Source organism: Temnothorax americanus, unplaced genomic scaffold, assembly GCF_048541705.1.
Source record: "Temnothorax americanus isolate GAGA-0224 unplaced genomic scaffold, ASM4854170v1 Scaffold8, whole genome shotgun sequence".
NCBI lineage: Eukaryota > Metazoa > Arthropoda > Insecta > Hymenoptera > Formicidae > Temnothorax > Temnothorax americanus.
Window position 1 is genome coordinate 6493495 of NW_027509802.1, and position 20204 is coordinate 6513698.

Genomic DNA, 20204 nt, shown 5'->3' on the forward strand with positions numbered 1-20204 from the left:
ACTCAGAGCAAACGAAATGCTTAAGTCTCTGCGCGCTGGAGGAAACGCTTGTAAGCTAAATAAAGCGCTCTACGGGCTACGCCAATCAGGGCGCCAGTGGTACTCAACGTTGGCGCAAAACTGAAAAGCCTTAAGCTCAGCCCGACGAAGGAAGATCCATGCCTGTACGTGGCACATTGTGGTGCTGAAATTCTCCTGTTATTCATATATGTAGATGATATTCTAATCGCATCACGGGATTTAAAGTGAAGATCAAGCGCGGTTTAAAGGAAAATTTTAACATCAAAGACCTCGGCTTGGCAGAATTCTGTTTGGAACTCGAGATAAATCAACACGAGGATACGATAACGCTCACCCAAAGCGGATATATTTTGGATATACTTCGTCGATTCGGAATGGAAAACTGCAACCCCGTCGCCACGCCAGCGGAGCTTAGTGTCAGACAGATGCAAACGGCGGAATCGACGAATATAGAAGACTGGCCTTATCGCGACCTCATTGGCGAATTGTTATATCTGGCCGTTGCAACGCGTCCGGATATTGCCAATGCGGTGTCGAGACTTGCCCAGTTCACGACTGCAACCGAAAAGAGTCACTGGATGGCGGCGAAGCGGGTTCTACGCTACCTGGCGGGTACAGTTTGGACGGGTTTGGTGTACACACCAACAGATCTACCCTTTCTTGGATATTCTGATGCAGACTGGGGAGGCAACCTTGTGGGCCAAAAATCTTACAGCGGTTACGCTTTCCTTATGAGCGGGGCCACAGTAACATGGAAATCACAAAAGCAGCATTCTGTTGCATTGTCTTCCACAGAGGCTGAGTATGTGAGCTTATCAGAGGCAGTCAAGGAAGCACTGCATTTTCGGAGCCTCCTTATGGAAATCAAGTTGGACGAATTAGCTGAGCTAACGATCTGTATCGACAATCGCGGAGCTCAGTACTTGGCAAATGATCCGGTATCGCATACACGTCTGAAACATATTGACATACGATACCATTTCACCCGGGACGCTGTTCAAGGCGGCGTTGTGAATTTGCATCATGTACCAACCGATCAGATGGTCGCTGACGTACTCATCACCAAAGCCCTACCGCGTGCCAGTCACGAGCCAGGGATTTGGGGCTTGAGATGATAGAAGAAAATCCGTCGACATAGCATGCACATTGAGGAGGCGTGTTAAGGATACTGAAATTTAGTTTTCAATGCGAACGCTTTATCGCCGGTCTAATATAACGGAATCTTCCTTATCTACTGTATACTATATACATATATTTTCTCCTTCTCTTTTCTCTCCGTTTCTATAACACACGTTCGCTAAGCTCGTAACTGCTCGGTTCACCTGTTCACGTGCTCGTGCAATATCCGATTCTCAGAGAAACATCTCGCTGTATTTTCGTATATTAAGTGAATAAACATAATTATAATAATAGACACTGTGTCAACTCCCACATTCCAACAAAAACAATATTTAAAAAATTCAAAATTTTCAGGTCAAAATTTGCGGCATTTATACTCTGCAAGCCCCGGAGCAGCTCCCGCAAGGAAACTCTTACGTTTACAAGGCTCCGCTATTTAAAAATTAAAAAATTGTTTTATACACTTTAAGACATGTACAATAAAGTCTTTTAAATAGATTTGTTATTTACTTTCTTTTTTAACCACAACAAATTTTTCTATTTTATTGGGACTCTAGAGTGGTGTTATCTCTTAAATGCAGCTAAATAGAATTAAATGGAACCTTTAAACGTTTGCCTACAACCATGTGAACTCATACTTTATAATAATTTTGTTGTTAAATATTTATTCAGTGATATTTAGGATGATGCAAAATCGGGCAAAAATGAAAGTAGCGGGTAATAGTGCGCAGTTTCAAAATTACCAAAATTTGTGTCTGCAGCGGATAAATTTCGAACGTTTCTGCTTAAATCATTAGTTTTAAGTATAGTTAATGTGAGTGATGATAAATAAGTGAAAATTAAACGCAAAACTTTAAAAATGGAAGGACATTAAAAAAATTTTTTTTAGTAGAACTGACTCATGGTTTTAACACACAATTAATTCGACATAAATATAAATTCGAATATAAATAAACTATTATATATAAAATCGACATAAATAAAAGCGCACTATTCCCCGATGTGTTATTCCGGGACAATTTTGTCAATTACTCGCGAACTGCAAATGAAATTATGGTTCTCAAGGGATCGTATTTCACTATATTATACCAATTACAGTGACAAATAAAAATTGCCCACTTACGAGCTTAACTCCTGTCGTTTCAAAATAGTAAGGAAACGGGCGCGTTTTCTTTTTTGCTTCTTCTGTTCAAACGAAGCTTTGAGCTGCATGGGATAAAATGTATCTATATTATCTAGAATTGACGTAAGCTTTGAAATTTTGCCACTCACGTGTCGTCAACTATCGTCACAGTCTCAAACTTGAGGTGCGCACTATTGCCCACTGCGTCCTATTCCCCTAGTTCCCCCTATATGTTCACTCAACCCTTTTTTGTGGTTTGCGCCGATTTGTAATCTGTGCTGCGCATCAACATTATTTTGGCGGGGACCAATCAGAACATTTTTGTATGCGTATTGTGTGGTAGTGCAAAGTCGGTGTAATGCCACAAACGCTAAGTGATTTTCGTACGTTTGAGATTTGAGGTGAAATATCGGAAAATCAGTGTGACGCGCAGAAACGCTTGCATATTGAGGAAAATTTTGGATAATTTTGATCAGATTTTCCAAGCTGAATAAAAGCCTGAAAATCGGGGCCCGTTGATACGCCGATGATCCAACCAAAATAATGGCGGAAAATCGGAAACCAATAGATCAAAGGTGCCGACAGAGAGTGAACATACCGGTTATACTAAGAGCTTTCCAGGAAGCGACACAAGTCGACACAAGTATCGTTTTATCTTCGTTACTCATTGTCAAAAAAGAAAGATAGAACGATGCTTGTCAATGCTGTCGACTTGTATCGCTTGCTGGAAAGCTCCTACTGTGGTTATAAGTATTAGACATATGTGTACCTTCATTGCATGATAATAGCTTTAATGCGCATAACTTTTGTTAGAGGTCTAAGTTTAATTCTGAGAACGGTATGGTATTTCCTAATTGATGTAGGGAGCTTTCCAACAAGCGATACAAGTCGACACAAGCATTGTTCTATCTTTCTTTTTTTGGTAACAAAGAAAACGATACTTGTGTCGACTTGTGTCGCTTGCTGAAAAGCTTCCGTAATCCACCATTTATGAAAGTTTCATTTTGTAACAACAAATTGGTAGAATTTTTATAGGAAGCAGTCACAATGTTGATGTCTTATTATCTGTATTTCTGAAATTATTTTTGTTCTCATTGTCAGTATAAGGCTGCGGTCCACTTGACGCTACAAATGCTTCGAAGCATTCCTTTTTTCTTTTCTTTCAATGAAGAAAGAAGGAGAAGAAGAACGCTCCAAAGCATTTGTAGCGTCAAGTGGACCGCAGCCTAAAATCGACCTTCGTGGAAAGCATTATAGTCCAGTCGGCAAGTACATTTAAAAATCGACTAATTAGGACAAAGCTGCAAAAAATTTTAATCGCTTTTTTTGGCTGTCAGTAATGACATACTAAGTTTTCGACGCCGGGGTGTGCTTCGGCCGCGATCTTGGAAAAAAGGGGTGAAAAATCGGTTTTTCGCGAATATCTTGGTTTCCATTAGACTTAGACTAAAATAGTTTAATACAATATTATAGGGAATTAAATTTTTTACAAAAAAGGAAGCATAGGTTTTTTTCCTACGACCAATAGTTTTGGCGTTAGAACCGGGAAAAGTAGGATACTCTTTTTGTAACAAACGGTTTCAGCGACTTTATCTCGCCGTATCTCACTTCTTAGAGGCTGTAGTGTACTCTTTTAAACTCGTTTCCTCATCACCTTGCGGTAGAGTTAGTGGCGCGTTTTTTTTTCATATGGTGTCCCCTGTAGGCCTAATTCACTCAATTTATTATTCAGATTATGAGAATTTTTTTACCAGGGTTGTCTTAATTATTCAATAATATAATTAAACTCATGAAAGTGTGAACAATTTAAAACGGCGATTCTAGTCAGGCACGGAACGTGGTGCGCAAATAAAGAAGAAAAAACCGTGTATTCAGATGTGATGAACGTTTCGGCTTTTTTTTCGAGTCATCTTCACCATTTATTGAGATAAGAAGATTCTATTCCTGCAGAGCTCGAGGCAGAAAGTTCCCTTCTTGAGGAGATATGTGACAAGCAAGTTGGTACGCACGGTTATAGTGGACATTTCCGTTGTGAAAAGGAAAAATATATTTAGTCAATCGTTAAAACAGAAAGAGAAAGGAGAGAGCAACATTGAGATAAGTCTATCCTTATTTTTTTCATAGAAATTTTTCCTGAGGTATGGTAACTATCATAGATTCATTGACAAGTACGCTCGCAGAAACATAATTGTCATAACTATATCTTTTAATTTATTTAAAATCTTGGATGCTTCTCTCTCTCTCTCTAGCTTTTAACAAGGAGTGTACTTATAGCACTGTCGAGTAAATAATACAAAGCCAGATGTGTGAAACGACAACGGTTTACTAGCACAATAACAACGTCATTTACCTGAGAAATGAGATACGGCGAGATAGAGTCGCTAAAACCGTTTGTACAAAAAGTATCCTACTCCTCCCGGCTTTAGTGCCAAAACTGTTGGTCGTAGGAAAAAACCTATACTTTCTTTTTTGTAGAGAATTTAATTCCCTGCAATGTATTAAACTATTTTAGCCCAAGTCTAATGGAAACCGAGATATTCGCGAAAAACCGATTTTTTACCCCTTTCTTCCAAGATGGCGGCCAAAGCACACCACGGGGGAGGTCAGAATTAGTATGTCATTACTGACATCCAAACAAAGAGATTAAAATTTTTTGCAGTTTTGTCCTAATTAGTCGATTTATTTGTCATTTTTAACGACGTGCCGACTGGACTATTAGCATATACTTTAACTTTGGAAAAGGATTTTTATAAATCCATTCAGCAAGTCGACACAAGTCGACACAAGTGTCGTTTTGTCTTTGTTACTCATTGCTAGAAAAGAAAGATAGAACGACGCTTGTGTCGACTTGTGTATTAGTCGCTTGCTGGAAAACTCTCAAAGTCAATAAAGATATGCGCATTTTTAAAATGTCGGTATTACAGATCCCCAAGGGGATCCTAAAGCGAAGGCCGAACTTTCTCGATGTCAATAATGTCATTTATAATCCTGTTTTCCCTATATCTATCCTTGTTTAACTATAGTAATCTGTCTTTGTTCGATCGCTGCGCCATCTCTCGCTACACGCAATACTGTTTATCTTATCAACCTGCATGTGCTTTTGCACAAAATAGTAGCGAAGGCTCAAACTTTTTTGTTACGTTATTAATTTTAGTTTCTCATGTACAGATTCTTTGTTCACATTATACGAATGGCGCGTGTATCTTATTTTGTTACATACAAACTGTACAACTCCTGTATTAAGCAAACGTTTACGGTAGGTGACAGCTTAAAAATGTATTTTTTTTTTCGATTTTTGAAATCAACACTCGCGCGATGTGTTTTTGTGCATATTTTAAATTTTAATTGTGTATAAACTTTTTTAACTTCTGTGCAGTCTACTCAAAGTTGGAGCCTTCCCTGCAATTGTCGGTAATTTGGGTCAGTTAATTTAGGATCCCCTTAAGATGCAGAATAGATATGCGAACCAGGAATTTAATTTGATTTAATAGTAAATTAAAATATGATATGATTACGTTACAGTGAACAGGACCTCGATGATATACTAATTCTGCAAACACGTCTTTATAAGTGCGCTCACAGTTTCTTAGGAAGAAGTGGTTTCGCTGGCAATTTGCGTGGTGCTAATCTTCTTGGATCTTTACCGCATATTACATCGCGAGTATATTCCAATGCCGCTACAGCAGAACAGTGCAGATGTAATTTTTCAATCAATAGGTAATCTAATTATTATATTTAAAAAAATTTATTATTTGCGGAAAACACGAGAGAGAGGGGGAGAGAGAAACAAAAAAGTTATACATATAATTATGATCCTCTAGTCTGTTAGAATCATATCTGTTTTCTCTTTCTTTCTTGAAAATTGTTGAATTAAGTGTTACATGAGGCTATTTTAATACAAAGTGGGAACTACTTTTATGCCCTGATATCGTAATGAATCTTTCTTACATGTAGTATCAAAAGCATAGTTTCAAATATAAATATTTTGGATACGCTCTAAGGCGCTTTAATATTTACAAATACAAGTTAATATTACATTCGTATTATAATAGTCTTCAAGATAGCGAGATGAATTTGAAATCGCTGACTATATAATTACTCAAGCAATAACAATTAACTGGCGTGACAAATCAATATGGACTGGAGATAAATTAAATATTAATCAGTTATATTACCAGCATAGTGAAGGAAAAAATTGTTTTGCTCTCAACGGGCCAATTCTTTAATGTAAAAGCTGATTTGTTACTTGTTTGAGAAGAAGTACAATTGCTTATGTTAAGATTCCATCGTCATCAAATTTTTGTTCGTGATTAAGAATAGATTGTTAATTATAGCTATATAGAGTACTTATTTGATGGTAAGCTAAATTCCAAAGAACAGGCACGCATTAAAGTCCCTAATTCGCATTTATTGTCAAATAATATAATTATTATGTTACAGGTAAAAAGAGAGAGTTTAATGAACTTTTTTTGCACTACGTATTGATATATATTTATTTATTTTTGCATACCACCGCACGTGTTCGATAGTGTAGTCAGATATTCCTAAACTCTCTTCTTTACCGCCTTTATTATTAAATATAACTCAATGCATATCCTACATTTCCAGCGAAAATGAACTTTATGACAGTTGATCAAGATTTATAGCTATATCTCTTAATCCGTGAATAAGAATACAAGTTATAAACAAGGCGGCAGTGTGGTCTAGTGGTAGAGCACCAGACTCGTAATCTGAAGAACCAGGTTCGAGTCCACTAGAACCATGTAAACATGGAATGTTTTTTTTCCGAAAGCTGCGCCCTCCGTGCAAAATAGGCTCTTGTGCGGAGCAAACTGGGCTCCGTCTTTCGGAAAGAGACGTTAAGCCGTTGATCCAACGGGTTAAGTGAGAGGAGAAGGGTAGTAATTGATGAGAATTGTAACCCTAAGGGGATCGATTAAAACTTCCATTTACTCCATACAAGTTATAAACAAAATCTTCTCTTCGCCCTTATCATTCATTAATAGAATAGCCAGGGGCCTGTCTTAACGCATCTCGGATAAAATAGCTTATAACACTTTACTAACTTTTCTTGTCCTAAAAATAATGGAACAATTCAAGCTGTTCAATCTCAATTTGTTTTAATTTTAGCTAAAACAAACTTTGTTAGGATTACGATAACAAAAATAACTATGTCAGCCTATGTGTATCTTCGCAGGGAGAACACATGTGCTTATTAATATATTATATCTTGTATACAATATCATAATGATTTTCTCTAGATATATATTGTTGTATCTGGTCAATAATAACAGAATAAGATTTTACATTATTGACATTATTGTATCAAAGAAACTAAAATTATTTAAATAGAGAAAGTTCAATATATTAAATTCTATATATAATTTTAAAATTATTTGATAGTTTAATTTAGGTATATAAGGCAGCTAATAATTGTACTTATAAATGATAATTAAAAATTATATTTAACAGCTTCAGGCCGATTAAAATATGTAACACCAATTAATATGTATGTCTGTTTATTGTGTATCCCCATAGGGTTTACAAGGCGTTTTTTTTTTACGAGGAACGTTCCCAAACTTCTTACAAACAACAAACCACCTCTTACAAATACTGTTTTACAACAACAACAACAAACTGTTTTACAAAAAATGATCAACCCCCCTCGTTCATTTCCTTATGCGACCTCACAATAATCTTTTTCCCTTCCCTTAGCCCTTCCCTCTTCTTTCGCCTCTCCGTTCGCCTCTTTCCGCATCATCCTGTCTCTGTTCTTCCTTTCTGTCTATACTTCCTGTCCTGGGTCTGTTGCTCGTCATCCGTGCCCATGAGGAGTTTGTCCTCCATCTTTTTCGAAATCTCCTCCTCCTCCGTCATCTTCACACTCCTGTTCTCCTCCGACACCCTCTCCCTCCTGCTTTCCTCCACCCTCCTTCCTACTCTCCCCTCCCACTCCGCTCACTCTCTTATCCTCTCCTCTACCGACCTGTCCTCGTCTATCTTTACCCTTAACCTACTTCCCGCTTTCCTTCTTGCCTCTAACACCCTCAACTTCTCTTCCTCATTCCCCAGCCTAACCAACAACGTTACCCAATTTCCCCTCGACCCTACCACTCTCACCTTTCTTACCTTCGCCTTCACCCTCAGGCCCTCCACAAAAAGCTCCCTCACCTTCTCCAAGCTCGATTCCTCTCCTACCCACCTTTCCTTTTCGATCCTTATTATAACATTCCTCCTCCTTGTTTCCTCTTCGCTTCTCTCATCTTCTCCTGCCCACCATTTCCTCTTCCCCGTCTTACTTTACTCTCCTCACACTCCTCCCTCTTCCCTTTTCCCCGCCTTGCTCCATTTTTTCCATCTTTCCTTTCAGACTTTTTACCTCTTCCTTCAATTCCTCCATTTTTTTAGCACCCTCTTCACTTTCTCCTCCACTACCTTTCCACCACCTCCTTCTCTACTATGTATCTTCCTTCCATCCCGGGCTATCTAAAACACGTGCAGGTTAACTTTACCATTTGCAATTATTTCCTCTCGTCTCCCTTCCTCTGCTTCCCTCTCACACCCTCCTCACTCCCTCCGCTCTATCGCGCTTACCTCTTTCGCTTCCACCTTAACTTTCTCCCCTTTCACCACCAAATCTTTCAATGTTCTCCGTTTGGTACCCTCTACTATTCTACTCTTCCTACGCTTAGGCTGATAGCGTTTTCGATTTGTGACTCAAACCGACTCGGGTCGCATCATGTATACAGGACCACAGTATATACAGTAGCGCAACTCTCCCGATTTCAGCGTGTATGAAATTCAACTGCACATGCGCGAGCTAAGTAGATAACCAATCACAGAACTGATCTTCTGTCGCACTTCCTCTCTCTATTTCTTCTATAGCGCTTTCTCTCTTACCTATATAGCGGTTAAAATTGGCGGTAACAGACATCTTACAGAAGTGAAGTGTGCGAGAAATCGGAGTTAGACGTGAAAGATAGAGAAAGTGAGCAGGAGTATTCAGTGTTTAGTGTTAAGTATTCAGTGTTCAGTGTTCAATTACATAAAGAGTGAAAGAAATAAAACTTAAAATTGACAGTTAACCAAGAAAAATTATATTTAGTCAGTATCGGAAACATCTCGATCACCGATGCACGCGCGAACGATTCGTTGCTTTCGAATTAATTTTTTTTGTACGGATGCGACGACGCGCTCGCGCTACTTATACCTACGCGCGAGGCGTTTGCGCACGCGCGACGAAACGACGCGACGTCAGCGCTCCCCTTCTTTTTCGAGGAGCTCATCGCGAACGAATCGAGCGAGCGCGCGCTTGCGGAAAAGACCGAGAGAGAAAGAGAGCGAAAAAAATGCGATTCGTGCGACAGTCGGTGACGATAGGGGTCTCGAATCTGGATCGCAAAACGCTGACGAGGTCGGGCGCCGTCGAGAGAGAAAACGGAGAATCGCGCAGGCACGGTCCTCTCCTGCCGAACGTCGTGCGCTGCATCATTTGCGGGCCCTCCAATTGCGGTAAGACGAACGTTCTGCTGAGTCTGCTGGAACAACCGCACGGTCTTCGTTTCGAGAACGTATACGTGTACTCGAAATCTCTGCAACAACCGAAGTATCGATATCTCGAACGATTGTTCGAACCTATGGACGAGATCAGCTATCGCGCGTTTTCCGACAATCGCGACGTCGTTCCGCCCGACGAGGCGCTTCCCGACTCAGTCTTCGTCTTCGATGACGTGGCCTGCGACAAGCAGGACCGTATGAGGGAGTACTTCTCTATGGGTCGACATTCGAATATCGATTGCTTCTATCTCTGTCAAACGTACGCTAAAATACCGAAACATCTCGTGCGCGATAACGCAAATCTGTTGATCCTGTTCAGGCAGGACGGCACCAATCTGCGACACGTGTACGACGATCACGTGAACATCGATATGTCGTACGACGAGTTTCGCGCGTTCTGTCGCGAGTGTTGGCGACGCACCTACGGTTTTGCCGTGATAGACAAGGACAGCGCGTTGCGAGGCGGACGGTACAGACGGGGGTTCCACGACTTCGCCGTGCTGTAGAGCCGATCAGTGCGCTTCGCCGAACGACGCGAGCATGAGCGCGATCGCGGGGGAGAAGACGGCGCGTGAGATAGCCAAGACGCGCGCCTCGATTCGTAGGAAGTACGCCGCTCTCAGGGCCGGGAAAATGGAGAGCGAGATCGCTCTGGAAAAAAGGTACGAGCCTATCGTCAAACCTCTGAAACGGCTCGCCGACGATGTGGAACGTAGGGGTAAAGAGCCGGGCAGGTATGACGACGACGACGGCTTTGCGCTGACGAAAAAAATTAAAACGAAGGGGGCGAGGAAGGACAGCGAGAACGACGACTACGACGATGGTGGCGCCGACTTGGAAGGTGAATACGAGGAGGACGACGACGTATTTACGCCAATAAGAACAACGACGACCGGGGGGAAAAGAGAGTCGCGTCCGGCACGGTTGAGTTCGGCACCCGCAACGACGACGATGACGAGCTCCACGCCGATCCACACCGATTCGGTCCAGTTTTTACCCAGAGAACGCGAGATCGTCTCGGAAACGACGACTCCACCTCCCGCGCTAGAAACGTCCGTTAGAGAGTCTCTCAGCACGGTGGAAGGTCGCGACTTTCTGCACAGCCAACTAGGACCGTTAGGCCGGGAATACGTGGGCGCTCTTCTGAGCGGTGAGAGAAAAAAGGACATCGACAACGTCTACGGAGTGTATCTCGGCGAGAACGGCACGATGCTGGGCAACAAGCGATTCGAAGTTGTCGCAGACGATTCCGTGATCGTCGACGGTGTGCGGCACGCGTGGCCTGTACGAGTTGATCTTCATGCGAGCTCCCGATGCTAAGGCCTATACGGACAGAGACAAACGAACGTACAGGAGTATACTTTTCGCTACCAGCGCTCACAAACGCGATCGCGGCGCCGGCAAGAACGTTATGGGCAACAAGGGACACAAGTACAAAAATATAATAGCGCCGCTAATACTTCCGTCTCGCAAAGTCGGGACTACAAAGGGCGCCGGCTTACCGTCGGCCATGCGACTGACCGACAACGCGATCGATTACATTCACTGGGACGATCCCAACGAGCTGGTCGATCGACTTCGGCTGCTGGACGCTTCTCGTCGGGCCGGCAACGACGCTCACGACAACGAAATTCTGTCGATAATCGAGGAACTCCGCGAGGCCGGTCTCGTCATAAATTGATCGGTCGCGCGGATCGCGACGGCAGTACGAATCGCGGCGCGCTCCCGGCGCCTCCTCGCGCGCGATGTCCGTGAACAAATTCGGCATGTCTCTGACGAATCGGAGCAACGGTGACGGTGCGTCCACGGTGAGATTGCGCTCCTCGATCGAATCCCTGCGCAATTACACGCGCAACAACGCGCTCTTCGTGAGCGAGGATTCCTACGACGCGAGGGAGCGCAAGATACGGCGGGTAGCCGCGCCGGAGGACAGCGACGACGCGACGAACAAGACCTACGTCGATGTCTGGATCGCGTATGCCAAGTTCGATGTGATGAATGATGTCAAAGGTGAAATAGCAACGCTGAGGAACGACGCGCTCAGTTTGAACGAGGATTCCTACGACGCGAAGGAGCGCAAAATACGGCGGGTAGTCGATCCGCAGATCGAGACCGACGCAACGAACAAGAGATACGTCGATTTGGTGATCTATCAGCTGCAGAACAGCACGCTCCGTTTGAATCTGGATTCCTACGACGCGAGGGGGCGCAAGATACGACGCGTGGCCGCGCCGGAGAACGGCACCGACGCGGCGAACAGGAGCTACGTGGAAGGCGCGATCGAACGACTGAGAGGCGTGGTGAACGAGGAAATCAAGAAGAGCTCCGCCGATCAGAATTTCACAGGCGTCATTGTGACGAACGCGACCCAAGGTCTGAGAGACGACATCGTGACGTTGCGAAACGACGCGCTCCGCCTGCGCGAGGATTCCTACGACGCGTCGGAGCGCAGGATACGGCGAGTGGCCGCGCCGGAGGACGACAGCGACGCGACGAACAGGAGCTTCGTCGAGGGAGCGATCGCCGAAGCCAAGAAGAACTCGAGAAACCTGATAAGAGAATTTAGAAGCCAGTTCCTCGATGTAAAAAAGACTGTGGAAAAGCACGACGAGAAGATCGCCAAAATTCAGGATATTTTGAACCTTCTTCAACAATGAGCGCGGAGAAACGAAGACTCGTGGAGGAACTGCACGCGCCGGCGAGGAAGAACTTTCCCCGTCGCCGCGTCGTGGTGCGCGGTTACGACGATCTGTGGCAGGCCGACGTGGTCGAGATGCGTCCCTATTCGCGCCAAAACGCGGGTAACAATTACATTCTGACGGTCATCGACGTGCTGAGCAAGTACGCCTGGGCGATCCCGCTCAAGACCAAGAGCGGAAAGGAGGTCGCGACGGCTTTGCGAAAGATCTTTCGCGAGGACGCGCGATGCCCTGAGAATCTGCAGACGGACAAGGGAAAGGAATTCTACAACGCCGACGTGCGCGAGATCCTCGACGCGCGCAAGGTGAATCACTACTCCACGTATTCGGTGATGAAAGCGTCGGTGGTGGAGAGATTCAATCGCACGTTGAAGAACGACATGTGGAAGCTCTTCACGCTTCAGGGATCGTACAGATGGATCGACTCGCTGCCGAGCCTCCTGTCGAATTACAATCGTCGCAGACACAGAACGATCGGAATGCGTCCGGCGGACGTGACGCCCACCGTCGCCGAAAGGCTGCTGCGCACGGTGTACAGTCGCGCGAAGATCGCCGCGCCGGCGAGGTTTCGAGTCGACGACCCGGTGCGCGTGAGCAAATTCAAAACGATCTTCGAGAAGGGCTACACACCCAATTGGACCACCGAGATCTTTCGCATAGCCAGAGTGCAAAGGACCAATCCCGTCACGTATCTGCTGAGGGACATTCGCGGGGAGGCGATAGCCGGAGGATTCTACGAGCACGAGTTGCTGCGCGTCTCCGATCCCGACGTATATCTCGTGGAAAAGGTCCTGCGTAAGCGCGGCAATCGAGTGTACGTGAAATGGTTGGGAATGGACAGTTCGCACAATTCGTGGATAGATAAGGCATCTGTATTGTAACAAAAAAATAATTAGACACACAACGTGTACTTTATTAAGGTAGTTCGATAATGAAAGGCTGAGGTCAAAACAATGTTTACAATTTTTTATTTATATATGATTATAAAAGAATAGAATAACGCATCGCAAAGTTTTATAACAACGTAAAAAAAGACCATTAGTAAGTAATTTTTTAGGTTGTTAAATAATATTTTGCCTAAAACAGATTAATATAAAGTGTGTGTTAACGCGTCGCTTGATTAGTTTTCAACATTAATTAAAAAAACTGTACGGTGGATCGTGTTCACCTTCAACTATAGGCTTTTCTCATTGTGTCCTCTCTTCATCGATATATATCGTTTGAACATTCTTGGCAAAAGATTTTTTCGCAGACTTGTGTTATTCATAGGAAAATACCTCTTTTTTCCTATTAGACCAATGTTAAAATCATTAAAATCACTTAATTTGAAAGTGAATTATCTTTTTTCTGGGTTTAAGCGATTCATGAAAGTTCTTTCTTTCGATATAAAACATATCATTTTTTGGCAAAAAAGTTGTTTCATCATCATCGAACTACCTTAATAAAAAATTGTACACATTCATCGGAATTGATTTTTACTATACAATAAAACCATTTTACGATAAATGGGATTGAGAGAACATGCGTATGAGAAGACGCGAGTAAGATTGAGAGAGAGAAAACGTAGGTGGGATAGAGCACATGGAAATAGGAAAAAAATTGACATCGACGCTCGTTTTCTATAATATATTTTGTATATATTTATTTTATAAGATAACTTTTTATGAAAATATAAAAAATATTATAAAAAGTATTATAAATAGTAAGGTTTATTTTGATTCCAATCTTCAGGCTCCTCCTCATAGAGCTGGAGCCCGAAGAGACGCGTCAGGTCAAAAACATCCGCCACGTGGTAAATGGCCGCGATGTTTCGGCGGTACGACGTATCGTACCACAAATAATCGACGTCTTTTCGTCGCCACCGCCTCTCCGCTTGTGTCCACGCTTGTAGGTCTTTATTAACGTAGCCCTTTACACTGATTTGAGTTGAAATAACATGCTAAAAACACACATTATTAAATACTGTATATACTTTTAAAAATTATGTATGCTATTAAGGGGAGATATACACCTAGGAGGCCGAAAAAAAGGTCATTTTTGCGAATTTTTTTAAGGAAAACTATTTGAAATTTCGGATTGGGAGTTTTTCTATCTAAAAGTATACACATTCAAGAATATGTCCAATTTTTTTTATTAAAAAAAATCAAAAATTGACGAGGTTGTGGTATAACCTTTGGAGCGCCGTAAAAAAATCCGGGTAAACGGTACCCACTGGCGTTTCTTCAAAAATCATCTGAAACAAAAAAACCAAAAAGATTATTAAATTAGATACTATAATCTAGTACTTGTCATAGCCGATTTTGAAAATATCGATTTATGACAAAATGGCGGACGTTTGAACATAACATAGCGATTTTTTGACCAAAAATGAGTTATTATTTTGCCTATAAAACAAAAACTAAGCAACGAAAAAAAAAAATCCTATGACAAGTACTAGATAATGATGTATAGAATAACCACAAAAAAAATTCAAGGCGATCGGTTCATTGGTTTTCGAGAAATTTTGGGTACCGATTTGAAAAACGTGGTTTTGAGAAAAACGCGTTTGAAAATTTGGGAATGAATAAATCATGAAATTTGTCAACTTACATGGAATCATCGATACCAGCTCCATAGTGTAGGTCTTCTGCAGTCAACGGAATGTTCATATTGGCTAAATTTTGTTGTCGGCGCCGTATTCGTCCTTCTTTCGTCTGTTCTTGCGCTTGCAGCTCGGCTTTCGCTATGCGAGTTTCGTCTTCTTGCGCAGCGTACAAGTGCGCGCCCGATCCGACCGATATTCCTAACACGTTCATGACTTCTAACAATGACGTGACACCATTGTTGAACGTACATGTTGCAAGAAATGCAGCAATGTTAACAATTTTGGCCCCGCTGTGCATCGTTTTTGGAGCTATCTTCCAAATCAGTTGGTTGAAGCTCTCATTGCTGTTTTGTGTGTATCCGCCAACACAGCGTTCCAACAATTTGTCATTGCTGAGGTTTTCGTAAATTGGTTTGATGGAATCTAACACCGTTTTTGGCAATGCTGAATAATCGTGACGGAAATTCTTCAGTTCTCCTTTAGCTTTCGCTTGTTGCGCTCTCGGAGACGGTTCACTCTCTCGGCTGTAACTTCGTTATTTATCGAGATATTGACTTGCAATTTTAATCAGATATTTTTGAGACCTCAAGCTTCAAGAAAATGCAAAAAAAGAAAAATCGATTTTTTTGACCATGCTAGGTGTATATCTCCCCTTAATAATAATGAACATACTAACCTCCGGCGGGCAAAAGACCAGAGATGTCTTCCCATGTAACTGCATCTCCCACTGTATCGTATCATAAATGTGTAACATCCCCGTGCCCGGAACGTCTATTACCCACTAAAAATTGATTTTATAAAAAATAATTTATTAAAAATAATTTCATAAACATTTTTATATCACACACCTTTGGTAGGAGCGTGGCATCTATTATTTCGTCATATCGGAATATCTATAAAAAAAACATGTTAAGCATGAGTTACTAAAAGATAATTAAATAATTCTTTTTCCTAATTGTATATTAAACATGAGTCATTCATGTATACGATAATTACAAATTTCTTTTTTCCCTACTTATATAATATATTTTAAAAAAATATTACTTAAACGACTCACCGTCGACGTGCCGAAATGCACGTGTATTTCGGCTGAATTCTCATTGGCACCTTCCTCCTATAAAAACAAAAAAATTATATAAAATATTTAAAACATCACACGCGCACAAATCACGTACCTCAAATCTAGTAAAATTTTTATAATTGTCAAACATCCTTTCAAATAACGTCTTCTCATGTACATCATGCTGTAAAAAAAATTAAACGAAATATATTATTTAAAAAACACACACAAATAACGTACCTCTGGAATGAAATTTATATACGTCGCCGGAATAGGCTCGCGAACGTCGTCAGGCTATAACAAATTATTTAATAATTTATTGGATATACTAAATCGTATACCTTATATAATATGTACTCACCTTCATGTGCACAGGCACCTCAAATGTTATATCGTCAAATAGGTATCTCATTTGCAAAGATTCCTCGTATGGAGTGAACGTAACGTTCATCCCCATTTGCAGAGGTACCTCTGCAATCTTCAATTTGTCAACTTTTATGTACTAAAAATAAAAATATATTACACAAAATTATTACGCAGAATTTTTATTATTGCGCAACACAAAACACTTACACCGTCAATTTCCCTTCGCAGATGATGGGTAGCCAGATTCCATCGCGCGTCTTCTCTCACCACCGACGCGCGCGCGTTTGACGACGACGCGTCGACCCTCGCCGATTCGTCGTCCGATTTGGACGAAAACTTTGGCATGGGCTCGCGACAGAACAGGTCGACGTCCGATTCCGCGGACGAGTGATCGCGGCGATCGTTCATTTCTCAAATACGTGTCGCTGATGCTACCATTGCACCATTAACATGTCGAAATCTAAATACACATCTCCATCTACAGTCCGCCAAAAAAATATTTCGGCGTAATTATGAGGATCGAGAAAACTCCGTTGAGATCGGAGATCGGCGATTCCGATTTCGCGACGAATCAGATATCTCGTTAAGTCGACGCGCCGCGGACCCCCGTTCCTCGGGGACGGATCCTCGTTCCTCACGAACGGTTCGCTGATTTTCACGATCGGTTTCCTGATTTCTGGATCGAACGTTGGTTTACAAAGTTCCGCGTACTCATCGCTCATACCGCATTAAAAAACAACTTATTCCTGTTCCGATCGGTTCGCACCACTCTCTCACGATACATTTGTCAATCCGCGTCACCGTATGTCGCGCCGTCGCGAGCAAAACTCATTTTATACGCGTTCGTTATCTCAACGTTGGTTTTCCATACTCAGAGATAAACTCTTTCCCGGAAAAACGACGACCGTTCGCCGCGTCGTTCGAGAAAAACAAAAGAAGGATGTGATGACAGCGACCTTAAACGAGTTCGGACGCGCGATAAAAAAATTATTCGCGAAACGTACGGTTCGGGTGAACGAAGAGAGCGGTATCGTCTCTCTCAGTCTCTCTCGATACATCGGAAAACCGCGTCCGGCCCGTTGAGACGAAGAAGCGCGCGATCGACGCTCTCCCTCGCGGGAGGACGACTCGCAATTTTCGCCGTTTGGGGGGGGGGGCCGGAAAACCACGTCCGGCCCGTTAGGACAGAGAAAAGCGGGCGACGCGACAGTACGCGCCTCGCCGCGATCGACGACGCTCCCTCCTCGCGCACCGTCGGTAACGCGGTACCTCCCCTTCCCCCGACCCCCTCCAGAGTACCCGGGGCCAGAAGTGACCCCCACTCCTCGTCCTTCCCACCAGCTGCTCCTCCCGGACCCCCCTCGCCCATCTCTTATGGCGTTCCCCCCGCGGGGAACGCGCCCCCCCCCCGACCCCCGCACTTCTACCTGAGGTAGAAGTATATATTGTCTAGCTACTACTAATATATATAATATATATATATATTATATATATTAGTATATATATATATATTATATATATATATATTATATATATTAGTAGTAGCTAGACAATATATACTTCTACCTCAGGGACGAGGAGTGGGGGTCACTTCTGGCCCCGGGTACTCTGGAGGGGGTATATAGATATATATATATAGATACCAACCGTACGCGTTAAACGGATAGAATGTGTCGCCATAAGTCAATGGTTTTAAATTGATAATAGTATAAATAAGGATTCTTGCGAGTAATAGCGGCGTGATTATCGCCCAGCAAACCCTCCAGTATACCGACGGCCATTTCTGCAACATGTACTCGACATCGTCCAGAAAGTTCTCCAGTCCGTATATCCAAAATGTGCCGCTCATTTCCAATGTGGCCAGAAAGAAAATTATAACGATCCCGCGTAGAAATCCACCAAACCCAGCAGGAATTGGCCGCCCTATGCACAAATCTTATTAGATTTATATATACGACGGGAGTATGGAAATTTTTTGTGTATGAACAAAACTTTTGGTCCCTGATTTACGTAGATCCAGTTTTGTTATTAAGGATGTATGTCCGTTCAGTCAAAATAAAGGGATCAAGCTGAAATTTACAGAGATTGTGCACTTATATGTTCTAAAAACCTGTGTTAAATTTCAGATTGATTGTCTGACTCGTTTAAAAAATATTAATTTTTTAATTTTGTTTGTGTTCTTATGGAGATTGACAGTTTATCAAACATATACATTCAGAATGTAAAGAAAAAATAAAAAACAAATCTCGAAAAAATTACGGTGTATAGAGGATACATTGGCACAGGTTCTCTATAAATTTTACGATGATTCACTGACTAGTTTCTGAGGAAAAAAGTAAAAACTGCAGCACTCGCAGATTTTGGCGTTTGACGCCGAAGACGCCTAAAGACGTGGCAACGTCGTTGTTTCATCGGTAACTAATATGGATATTTTTCGCCTTTTTTTGCCGGTTTCCGACATTTTCAGCCGATGTTTATATACAGGATCTGAAATTCACTTGCCTTTATATATTAAAAGCGGGATTTTATTCACTTCAACATTTTTTATTTAACCACACTTTTCTAATAATCGGCTGTCAATATACAACAGATACTATCCCTGGTAACAGTCTCCGATAGAAAACGATAAAAAAATTTCTTATCGTTTTTAATACGGTTAGTGAATCGTTTATTTACGATACTCTATCAGAAACTCACGTTACAAAATACTTGGAATCCTATCGTAAATATCTTATCAGCTATATATCAGTTTCTATCGTTTTTAATATAATTAGTGAATCGTTTATTTACGGTATTCTATCAGAAACTCACGTTGCAAAATACTTGGGATTCTATCGAAAATTTCTTATTACCTTTATATCGGTCTCAATCAGTTTTTAACATAATTGAAGTTTTGTTTATTCACGATACTCTATAAGAAATTCTCGATACAATACACATAGGCTTGCATCCTAAATTTCTTATTAGTGGTGCATCGGTTCCTATAATTTTTAATGGTATTAAAGTAGCTATAATTGTCTTTTTAATATGGTTAATAGTGAACCGTTTATTTACGATGCCTTGTCAGAAAAAAATTGGAAAAATTTGAAATTTCTCAGCTATATATCAGTCAGAACATCTTTAGATATTTGTTACTCTGTATGCCAACGGATTATAACCGTGTAAAAGAAAAACAAACCGTATCATAGATCTTTCTATGATAAAGAAAGAACTGCATTGTTTTGAAATAATTAAGCTTCCACCTTTGCGACAACAGCACCAAGAATCCAAGGGCCAAAATTTTCACGGTTATTAGAGAAATAAAAACAACATTTACATTAGAAACGTCTTATTTAAAATTGCACTAAAATACAAATAAAATATTTTATTATTTTAATCTTAATAACACAAATATCATAAAAATATTAAAAGTAATATAAAATATAATAATGACTTGAAAATATTTTTAAGAAACCATGTACCACAGACTTTGTTTAAAAACTTCATTTTTTTATTTATGGGTTAGAATCTGAGTCCAAATCGGTAGTATTAAAATTTGAGTCCAAATCAATAGTATTTTCTTTTTCACTTTTTTTCTGATTCTGAGATACCTGCTCTATATCTCTCAATACTATAAATATGAAACAAATTACAATATTAATTTCATGAAATAACGATTTCTATCTACTCAAAATA

At 41.4% G+C, this 20204-nt stretch overlaps 1 protein-coding gene and 1 pseudogene across 10 annotated transcripts in view; one reads left to right on the plus strand and one right to left on the minus strand.

Annotated features, from left to right (window-relative positions):
* Positions 1-7773, plus strand: part of Ttll5 (Tubulin tyrosine ligase-like 5) — a 184687-nt gene extending 176914 nt beyond the window's left edge. For 6 of the 9 annotated variants that reach the window (XM_077423644.1, XM_077423643.1, XM_077423648.1 and 3 more), the window contains one exon: positions 5786-7772. In XM_077423644.1, coding sequence (XP_077279770.1) covers positions 5786-5984 — 199 coding nt within the window. In that variant the 3' untranslated portion in view covers positions 5985-7772. Of the gene's footprint in view, positions 1-1494; positions 1632-5785 lie in introns of those variants that run through there. The other 3 variants (XM_077423646.1, XM_077423649.1, XM_077423645.1) reach the window with 3 other exon arrangements.
* LOC143907127 (uncharacterized) overlaps positions 1-20204 on the minus strand; it is a 225763-nt pseudogene that overhangs the window by 157207 nt on the left and 48352 nt on the right. The window lies entirely within an intron of this gene.